At 46.1% G+C, this 10,400-nt stretch overlaps 1 protein-coding gene across 1 annotated transcript; it reads right to left on the bottom strand.

Moving 5' to 3' along the window:
• Window positions 1–2,858: 2,858 nt before the first annotated feature.
• Window positions 2,859–8,238, bottom strand: LOC123136211 (glucan endo-1,3-beta-glucosidase 6). Its single transcript, XM_044555542.1, has 2 exons — window positions 7,035–8,238; window positions 2,859–4,290 (listed from the first exon to the last, which is right to left on the bottom strand). The coding sequence occupies exons 1-2, from the start codon at window positions 7,397–7,399 to the stop codon at window positions 3,174–3,176; spliced, it is 1,482 nt and encodes a 493-aa protein (XP_044411477.1). The 5' UTR covers window positions 7,400–8,238; the 3' UTR covers window positions 2,859–3,173.
• Between the last annotated feature and the right edge of the window lie 2,162 nt (window positions 8,239–10,400).

Raw genomic sequence — 10,400 nt, 5'->3', positions numbered from 1 at the left:
TCAAACTAACTCTAATCCATGGATTCAAACAGGGCCAATGAAAAAAATAGCGCGCTACAAGATTTAGCGCCGCTCTTCTCTAGATCCTATAGAAGTTACGGAAGTACTGTGCACATGATGCTATAGATTACGATCCCAGTACGATGCTATATTGAAACGGACACGGATCCTCTGACGTAGCCAACCTGACTTTCACTGTCTTTCGGTCGCTGACAGGTGGGCTCGCGCTTATCCATGTGTTAGTCTCTCAATGGCAGGACAACCCACGTAAGGCTGGTTGTAATGGGAGTATCATAGCTAGTATCATGCATGCCAACTAGGCAACTTTAATGAGGTGGCATAGAATTAAATGAAGTAAGAGAGGGTTGAGTATCATAATAAATGCTACACTAGTATGTGTCATGCATGGCAATAAATAAAGTCATATATGATACTATGCATTAGGGAGGTAGTATCATACACTAGTATCATATGCATGATACTAACTTATGATACTACCATTACAACCAGCCTAAAGGGATCCTCTTCCCGAGTGGAGTCTGATGATTTGGCCTGGTACATCGAAGGCTTGTATGTGACGGCGTGCCAAATCGTCCATGATGTATCGTTCGCATAGCGGCCCTCTAGAAGTTATAGCGTGCGATATTTGAAAATTGTGTTTTGCATAAACATGTCAAATATATCACAAAATTCAAGGCTTCCCTAATTCGCAAGGATGGGGACTTGGGCGAAAATGGATTGAGGCCGGCACCGCTATTTGAAGACCGGATGAAGAGAGGTTGCTCTCACATGGTAGCTGACTCGCTGGCGCCGGCAGCGTGGTTGACGTCGGTGCTGACTTGCCGGAGTTGGAGGTGTGGCGCCGCCGCTACTTGGAGATGGGATGAAGAGAAGCCGCCGTCGCTCACGAACCACCGTCGCCGACACCGCTACTTGGAGACTGGATGAAGAGAAACCGTTGCCGCTCACGAACCACCAACGCCGCCTCCTTCGCTCAAGACTCATGAATGACGCTGACGCCACTTCTCGAAGATGGGACGAAGAGAAGATGTTGCCGCCACTGCCTTCGCTCACGAGTCACGAACGACGCTGCCACCGCTACTTGGAGACTGGATGAAGAGAAGCAGCCACTGCTCACAAACCACCGCCGCCGCCACCTTCACTCACGAGTCACGAACGAGGTCGATGCTGCTACTTGGAGACGGGAGGAAGAGAAACCAATACCTTTCACGAACCGCCACCGCCTTCTTTCACGAGTCACGAATAGCGTCGACGCTGCTACTTGGAGACGGGATGAAGAGAAGCCGCTGCCGCTCAGGAATCGCCCGCCGCGGCCTTCACTCACGAGCCACGAACAACGCCGCCTTCGCTCACGAGTCACGAAAAACTCCTCCGCCGCCTCCCTCGATCACGAGTTGGTGGGAAACTTATGACGAGTTTGCTAGGTTAGCTTGTATGTGTTGCTATATGGGCTGTTGTATGGGTTGCGTCTGAGAAGGAGCGGGAGTGAGTTGGGCCCATGCGGTGATGTGATGGGCCGCTGTGTGGCACACGCAAAAACGCTACAAACGTTATTTCATTTAGCGTCGAAATAGTGCGCTATAGCGCAAATAGCACCATAGTGAGCCAATTAGCTAAAATGAAACGTGGCATTTGCTGATACGCTATAGCGACGCGTCAAAATAGGGCGCTATTTTTTTTGTTGATCTGAACAACCCATGTTGCCACATTGGGAAGGATAAGGAGGAGGGAAAATGGGTTGCCACATTGGGAAGGATAAGGAGGAGGGAAAAGGAGTGGCAAGCATGAGTGACACCAGCTGCACCTCGGACAGAGTTCATGGACTCAGTGGATACATTCATATGCTTTTCTTTATCTCTTCTGTGCTTGTGCTGTCTATGTGCTACTCCACTTGTGTGCTTTTGGCTGGATTAAGAGGTGTGGATGCCTGCCTTTAGGTTCTGTTGGTGTGGTTTTTAGGTGGGGTGGCTTCCTTTGCTTGCCATCACACACTTTTTTATGTGGATGTTTCAAACAAGTTCCAAGGACTCATTCTTGTTTCTAGCTCATGGCAGGCAACCAATTATTGGTGTCACTCAGTGGCGATTGTACATAAAGGCTATGTGATTAATTGGCCCCATGGCTTTTCAAAAAAACACCTCTGTTTTTTATTTTCGCTTGATATCAAACCAAAAGTTTATGAAGCTATGTGGAGCTTGGATGAGCTGGCACCTCAGGGTTTTAGTTCAATTGTTTGGTTTGGAATGCAATCCAAGTGCATTTTTATCATGGTGGTTACTCCCTCCGTTCCAAAATAGATGACCCAAGTTAATACAAAGTTGGGTTAGGTCATCTATTTTGAAACGGAGGGAGTACTTCATTAAGTAGTTATACGGATGGTGAGGAAAATAAGGTTGTCAATTCATGGGAGATGAGCCATCCACATTGCCTCTTCACTGCAGTCCAGAGCTACAAAATAAGAAGACGATGATGGGGACGACGACAACGACGATGATGATGCCGACATAGCTGGCAGCTTGACAACGATAACAACCACTGAAAAACAAAAACCATAACTGCAGCATGGATTCAAGCAGATGGTTGTCTGGCACTAGATCCATGATCTGAAATGACTGCTCCCAAGTGCAGGTGTCTACAGGCAATTGGTCCCAAGTTTTCAGTAAATCGACTCAGATTGGCAGATGTCTACAGGCTCCTCCAAAGCCTACTGCTAGTGTATGGCCATGGCTACTTGGATGGCCTATGGTGGGTGCATAGGTTACCAATGTGTTCCATCAGAGTGGAAATGCATTCAGAAATACTTTCTTTGGCTTGCAAAAAAACAAAGGCTGTTGTGCCTAGAAACCAAAAAAGAAAAAAAGACTGATCTGGACTCACCACATTTGCAGGTTTGATAGCTATGCCCTCGCTCACATTCCTGGGTATAAATGGTCCACTGCATCACCATCCCAATCACAATGGTACCGGAAGATCAAAGCTACGCTAGCAAGAATTCAACCATGCGGCATCCACCGAAATTAGAAGAAGAAAAAGATGGAAAAAGGTTCCTACATGGATGAACACTGACAGCAGGCATCAAATATCCCTCTAAGCTGCCAGGCTGTTGATGCTGTCATGGCCGGGCCATCTTCCGCAAAGAAAAAGAAAAACACCTATGAGGATGACACACAGAGGTGAACAAGTGCAAGGAGAAGCACCAGGAGGTAGTTGCTGCGGACCAGCCGCGGCTTCCACGAGTAGGCCGAGTCGACCTCGATCATGATCCCGAACCTGCATGTCCCGGTGCTGGGGTCCTGGCCGGTGGTCGTCGCGTAGCCCGAGAAGCCGCAGGCCACGTCGTCTTGGTCGTTCTTCTGGTAGAAGCTGTTGTAGGCGTACGAGATGTTGCTCCGGGTGTCCAGCATCCCGCAGGAAGTCCTGTAGCCAAGGCTGGTGCAGTCCGCCCTGGAGCACGCGTAGCTCACCGTGTCTGGAAGCTTTGGGTCGTCGAGGCTGACAGTAGGCTTCAGCACACACCATTTCTTGTCAAGGTACTTGACGCCGCTTGCTCTTTTAATCTGTGAATTTGGCACACCGAAGTTCAGCTGATACTTTGGGATGCCATCGTATGTGTAGATCCCCCAGTGGCGCTCGAAATTCCCTGGCTGTATGCTCTTATCATCCTCATCGATCAGACTGAATAAGTAAGCGTCGATCGGTCCAGGCCTCATCGGGGTCCCTTGCCCAGTGGCGATATGCGTCATGAAGCCTTGGTTGAAGCGCTGGGCGAGCTGAGCATTTGCGTTCATGTCACCGTCAGTTGGCCAGCCTATCTCCCCGATAACGATCGGCAGGTTCCCATATCCATTCTTCTTCAGGGCCCAGATGAGCGTGTCGTGGTTTGCGTCAAACATGTTTGTGTATGTTGCAGAGCCATCAACAACGGGCTGTGAGCGCCCGTCAAAGAAGGCATACTCAGCAGGGAAGTTTGGATCAATGTAGAGGCTGATGAAAGGGTAGATGTTGACAGTGAAAACACCACCGGTGTCGCTCAGAAATTTTACAATTTCGAGTATCCGATCATGAATATCTGTGCGGAAATCCCCGTCAGAAGGCTTGCCCGTTGCTGTATCATAGACATCAGCATTTTGAGGAACAGTTACTTTGATTTGATTGCCCAAACCAGCCTTCACAAGTGCACTTTGTATGTTCTTGAGGGCAGGAAAGGTAGTTAGCAGAAAGCTTCCATTGTATGTCGACAGGAAAGGCTCGTTACCAACCGCAACATACCTAGCAAAATAACAGGGCAAATCAAGATGCGACAATGATATATGCAAATGGTGGATCAACATCAAGAAGGCATTGCTTGAAGAATGAGACTGAATATGGGACATGAGAACATGGAGCCTAAACTGATCTTGCTGAACATGCATTTTGCTTACTACATATTGTGGAAGCAGCAAAGACCATTTCATTTCATCATGTGCTTATCAGTAGTTCAGATGAAGTGTTATCACATAGTCTAGCTTACTAGATCATCAAGCAGGTAGCAAACATTGGAGTTGCAACTTAAAAAGAATGCTGCATGAAATTTATCAGGGACAGTGCATGTACTACCGTAGAGCTGTTTCATCAAAATAAATGCTACCAGTACAAGGTTGTGTTTAACAATCAAAGTCGATGGTTTGCCTCATGCCAAAAAGTAGTTCAGACAAGCTAGAGACATGAAAATTGCGAAAGAAAGTATATCAAAAGCTGGAAATGTGCATATTCTCCCAAACCACTGCAAAACCACCAATAAAATTCATGGATTTCCAGGTTGAATAATTACCTGAGTTCAAGAAATTGAGTGTTACTATGGGTTAGGTATTTAACATAGTTTAATCAAAAAATATGTGCAGAACAGCTACATAAACTGAACACATCATACAAAGAACAGAAAGATGTTAAATGATTTTCAGAATGTGCTAAAAAGGTTGAAGCCTCCAAGTTTCAGTTTAAAAAATCTTTGAAATTATGACACATAAGAGAAATGCATGTCCACCAGGACCCCACGGTCCAATAGGTAGTGAAATGAGTATAAACATAGTCATTGCAAGACAGTAGGTATGAGGTAAATTCTATACAGGAGGTATAACTCAAGGGGGAGTGAAGAGGCCAACTATTATATCACCCTCAAAGAAGCAACAGAAATAAAGAGGACTGGACAGAAAAGGATGCATTTCCTCCATGGTGTAAGGTCCCCCCTTCTTCCACCTAGGAGCTTCGAAGGGAAGCAATTGAATGCTACTGCTCAACTTGATTGTTCAGTTCCGTTTGAAAATGGTACGCACAACTCATAAGTGGTTGGCTGTGAACATCTCATTTAAAACATGAACCCTCGTAATGCATGCTGTGAGCATTGTTCCAAATAAATGTAAACGGTTAACGAATGGTCACCCCACATGTTAGAACCGTAGATGGTCCTTTACACTGTCTTGTGCATGGTTTCATAACTTGCTGTTTACGCAAATATACTCCTATTTATACATTAACAAATAAGCATCTAAATGTAATACATTGTTCCTATACACATAATGGATCAAGGGAACTCCCAGGAAATGTCATTTCTAGCAGCACAAAGAAGAAGAGTTGACTGGTTTCTGCTTGCTAAATAATTTGTAACTTTTACCTTGTAAAAAGGCCCACAGGCCAGCTTTCAATAAAGGCTAAAAATGCTTTTTACTAGATGTTCCTGGTACAGTTTTTGTGAGAGACAGATACTTTTCATACAAAATGGCCTACAACCATATGAAGGCCTTTTACTACAATAGACAGACTTGTAGATGGCCTAACCTTCAAATTCAACTAGATACGTGCATTCATAGTTAAAAAAGGCGCGCCTAAGCGAGCGCTTAAGTGCGCCTAGGCTCTAGGCGATAGCAAAACGCCTAGCGCATAACTACGCTTAATCTGCGCATATCAGAAAAGCGCAAGGCGGTGGCAAAACACACAATTAACGCCTGGCGCTTTTTTGAACTATGCGTGCATTGCAACAGGGTATAAAGTATCTAGTACGTTAGCCCGCGATTTGCCGGCCCATATTATGTGATTGTGTAAAAAAAAGTTTTTATTTAGTTAGCACTTACTGGATTACCAAAAAGACATAATTTTGTTTGGTAAGTGAATAAGAGGTGGGGCAGGTGAAGCGGTTTTCAGGAAAAACCAGTTGAAAAAACTAGAGATGGGAGTAAAAATTCCAAATGGGAAGAGGAGGGGAGAACGTACGTAAGGTTGGATGAAGGAGGAGCGGACGACATAACCTTGCGTCATTTTTAAATAGGAGAGAAGATTTAACCTAACGGATAGGCATGCCTTGTAAAAGGGGACTTTACAATGTCATAAGAGCCTTGAATTCAAAAAAGTGATGATGAGAATCCAGTAGTGCAAACCGGCTGGAACCATGGACATGGTGAACTTCTTGCTGGAGAATTCCATGTAATTTAGAGAAACGGTATGAATTGATGAGCAAAGTAAAGTCTTCAAACAGAAACCACCATCAATCATGTGTGATGCTCAATGAAAACACAAAGTGCCTGCTTGGTAACTTTTCTGTTCCCAAGGAATACATGTAACCAATGCAACCAAGCAGGGGGCAAACCAGAAGGCACCATGGAAAGCGCCGAGAAGCGGGTCTCCGATCGAGACAGATTGAAGGTAATGCGGAAATTTCTCATTTCACTGCTAATTCTAGATTTGTCACTGTCCATCCATATGAACCGGGCGCAAATGAAGCAGGTCTCCAAGTCGAGAATTGAGCCAACCAAGAGCTACACTTGTTGGCCACCAGCCTGAGACAGACAGATGGAAGGTACCGCGAAAAATGTCGCCTTCATCCCTCACTAACTCTAGACTCATGACAGTTCATCCTCCGAACTAGTACAATCAAATGAGACCACACTCCAGATAGCATGAACTACTTACAAATCAATCAATCAATCAAGCAAGCATGGCAACAAATGAGAGTCAACAAAGTACAGTAATTAAAAGGATACCTGACGTTGCAGCCTTTGTTGAGGTAGTTGGAGACGTTCTTCTCGACCCACTTGTCGGCGGCCTTCATGCTGTTGGCCATGGTGGTGAGCAGCTCGTTGGGGATGCCGACCATGACCTCGAGGCCGCTCTTCCTGAGGGCGCTCATGGTGCCGTCCTCGGCGTCGAACAGCTTCACCTTCTGGAAGCCGTTGTCCTTTAGCATCTTGACCACCGTGTCCGGCGGCAGCGGGTGGCTCGCCTGCGTGCCCCAGTTGGCCCCTATCGCGCCCACCCCCGCCGCCGACCAGGAGACCACCACCAGCGCCGCCAGGACGAAGAGCGCCGCCGCGGCTCCCCCACGGCCGGAGCGAGGACGAGAACCCATGGACAGACAGCAGATGACCCCAACAGCAGCAGCTCCAAATGAAATCTTGCGCTCCTCGCTTGCTCCGAGCTCAGATCTTGGATGAAACAATCCGGCGAGGAAATACAAGAGGGGATCTTGCCGGGAACGTCCCAGAACACACTGAAATCGAAGCTCTGAGCTGAAACCCTCACCGGAAAGAAAGGGGAGGAGCAGCCGCCAGAGGCTCCAAGAACTCAAGAACAAGGCTCTCAAATCCCCGAGCTACCAGAGCTCCACCCACGAGCTGGAATCTTTTGCGGGGGAAACAATAAATGAAGCCCTGGCGAACGCCACCTACGGTCGACCGCGACGGGAGATTCCCAGTGATGGCGAGCCGAGAGATTCACGGGGCGGGTATTGACGGCGAGCGAGCCAGCAAGTACTACCCAGGCGAGGTGAGTACTGGTGAGTAGGTAGGCGAGGGCGGCAGAGGGCAATAATGGGGCTTTGCCAAAGCTGGCAGCGGCAGCGAGCAGAGCAGAGCAGAGGGATGGATCAAAGCTACTAGCAGAAAAGATTAGCCTTTCCAAGCAATAATCCTCCCAGGATTTGCAAAGGAGGTTGTGTCAAGGGAAGGGAAAGACGTGATTTGAGTGTGGGGTTGGAGAAGAGATGGGGTGTGTTTGATCTCATCTAGCAAAGCGGCGGCATGAGCATGATCGGTCGCCTCCAGATTTCCAAGAACCTCAAAAGCTGTTGATGGATGGATGGATGGTCTATGGCTCTACTACTATCTCGAAAGTGCTATGGGATACGGCATTCACGCCTCGCACGCTTGGAGGTTGGAGGTTGGAGCTTGGGCTGGGAGTGCAAGCAAAAGGAATCGGAGCAGCATGGTTTGTTAGACGCTTTCACTACTGTCATGATGGTGGTTTTCTGGTTACTTTTACGGGTGGTAAACAGGGTAGTAGAAAGATTCCTCCTCTCGGTTGCATGCAAAAAATGCAAATCCAGGACGGTTCTGCACTGTTTGGGCAGATGCCCGAGGAAGGAAAAGATTTGGGGAAAAGGCTACAGATATTCCCCACTACGCCATTAACCTCTAGCATTTGCATCGGCAGCAGCATAGTCACTGCACTGGGATGCTGCACCGCGTTGCTGCTCTGCTGCTGCTGGTGGTGGTGGTGCCAGTTTTTAATTGCTTTCTTGAGCTTTTGTTTGCTTTTGTTCGTTTGTTTGCTGCGGCTCTGGCTCAGGGCGAGAGGTGAGGTGCTTAAGCTAGTTAATTAGGCTATCAAAGGGGCATCTTGGTGGTTGGTGCTGGCCAGAATCTGGGGCATATTGGTATTGTTATCAGGAGAACAAACGAAGCGAAGCAAAGGAAAAGGAAAGCAAATGAGGAGAGCGTGGTGAGTCGACGGTGACTGTGTACGCGTATAATGGGATCCTTTTGAGGTGTCAGGCGGGACACGCCAGCGCTTTTCTAGGGTGCGGTGCTGACCGAGGATTGACCATCAAAGTTGCATGCAGCCATGCAGCTAGCTGGGTGCCGGGCCCCAGGACCAAGTGACAAAAGAGTGGTGACAAAGGAAGAGCGTGTGCGTGCGCTTCTTCTATTTTTTTCACTTGTCTTTTTTTCCTTTTATAAAAGCTAGAGCGTGTGCATTGGAAACGTATCTACTAAGGGCATGTACAATGGGGGCCGTCGGTGCACGTAAACAAATAGAGTTGAAACCATCGCTTCAATCGCAAAACTGCCTCCTATGGTTTATATTGGCCGCACTTGATTAATTTTCTATCCAACTTTCCACCGTCATCATCCTTCGTCTTGATTTTTGTGTGTGTGGGCAGTGTGGTCCTTCTGCACTTTGTCAGGCAAGAGGCGGACTCCTCTGCAGGAAGTGGTTTGCCTCTGCAAGCATTACCTTTAGCTGAGTTGGACTCTGTGAACCTATGTGGTCCAACGTGGCCCGTTGGCCATGCTCTAACCTACTAACCTGGTTTTTTCCCCTCCTTTTCGTAACCTCCGTGCGGTAGGAGAACGTAGCGTAAAAGTATATGAAAAGTTTGAAAAATAATTGGTACTCCCACCGATCCAAAATAGGTGTCGTAGTTTTGAAATAGGGATTGGAGGGGTAGTATTTTTCTATGGACGTAGTTGGTGTCATTTACCATAATTTTTTATATGTGTGCAAGAGTACCCTTTTGCTTGCAATCTTATATGCACCCTCGTGAGCAGTAAAATAATAATAATAAGTGAAAAAATAAGAAAAATCTGATTCTTTTTTCAGGAACGAACATTGACGAATTCCGAACATGCGTGCAAATTTCATGGAGAAACAACATTCCAAAATGCTTCTGTAAAAAAACCAAAATTAATGCCACAAGAAACAGACTTGTTGGAGTGTCGGTTTTGTCTTTTTAAGGAAACATGTTTGGAATGTTGTTTCTTCATGAATATTTTCTCCAAGTTGTTGTGTTTGAATTTAGCAATTAATTTAATGAAAACACATGTACACAAAAAAAATAGGAAAAGAGAACTCCCAAAACACTGTAATACAAACCCTAAAATCTTAAAAGGAGACCAGCATCGGGTTTTTTTGGGCAACACTGCAAACATTTTTAATTATATTCCCTTTCCAATACCAGAGCAACCCGAAATAAATTCGTATTTAGATAGAGAAAAGTAAAATGGTGATACGGATTGGAAACATCTGCCCCCTCGAAACATTTAGGTAATTTTCAATTATTATGTTCATCAACACTCAAGTACACATAAAAAATTGTTGATACAGATTGGAAGACAAAAGACCAACGATTTTGCTTAAAACATTAAAATGCATAAAAATTACCAGTTGCGTGTCTCAGGTGGGGCACACGTGGCTAGAATTCAATGTAGCAGCGTGTGCTTCTCACTAAACGTTGCTAAGGTAATTGTTATATTAAGTTACCTTCAAATGCCAGAGCAACCTTAAATAAATCCACAATTGGATATGTAAATGTAAAATGATGCATAATACATGTATACAAAATTTTGTAG

Source organism: Triticum aestivum, chromosome 6B (assembly GCF_018294505.1).
Source record: "Triticum aestivum cultivar Chinese Spring chromosome 6B, IWGSC CS RefSeq v2.1, whole genome shotgun sequence".
Taxonomy (NCBI): Eukaryota; Viridiplantae; Streptophyta; class Magnoliopsida; order Poales; family Poaceae; genus Triticum; species Triticum aestivum.
The sequence above is the reverse complement of the archived record's forward strand: the minus strand, read 5'-3'. Positions and strand labels throughout refer to the sequence as shown.

Bases quoted from the DNA above. Each gene is read 5' to 3' on its own strand.
- LOC123136211 (XM_044555542.1), bottom strand. From the start codon at position 7,399: ATGGGTTCTCGTCCTCGCTCCGGCCGTGGGGGAGCCGCGGCGGCGCTC. The intron at 4,291-7,034 runs GTATCCTTTTAA...TTATTTTGCTAG, and splicing joins AACAAAGGCTGCAACGTCAG to GTATGTTGCGGTTGGTAACG.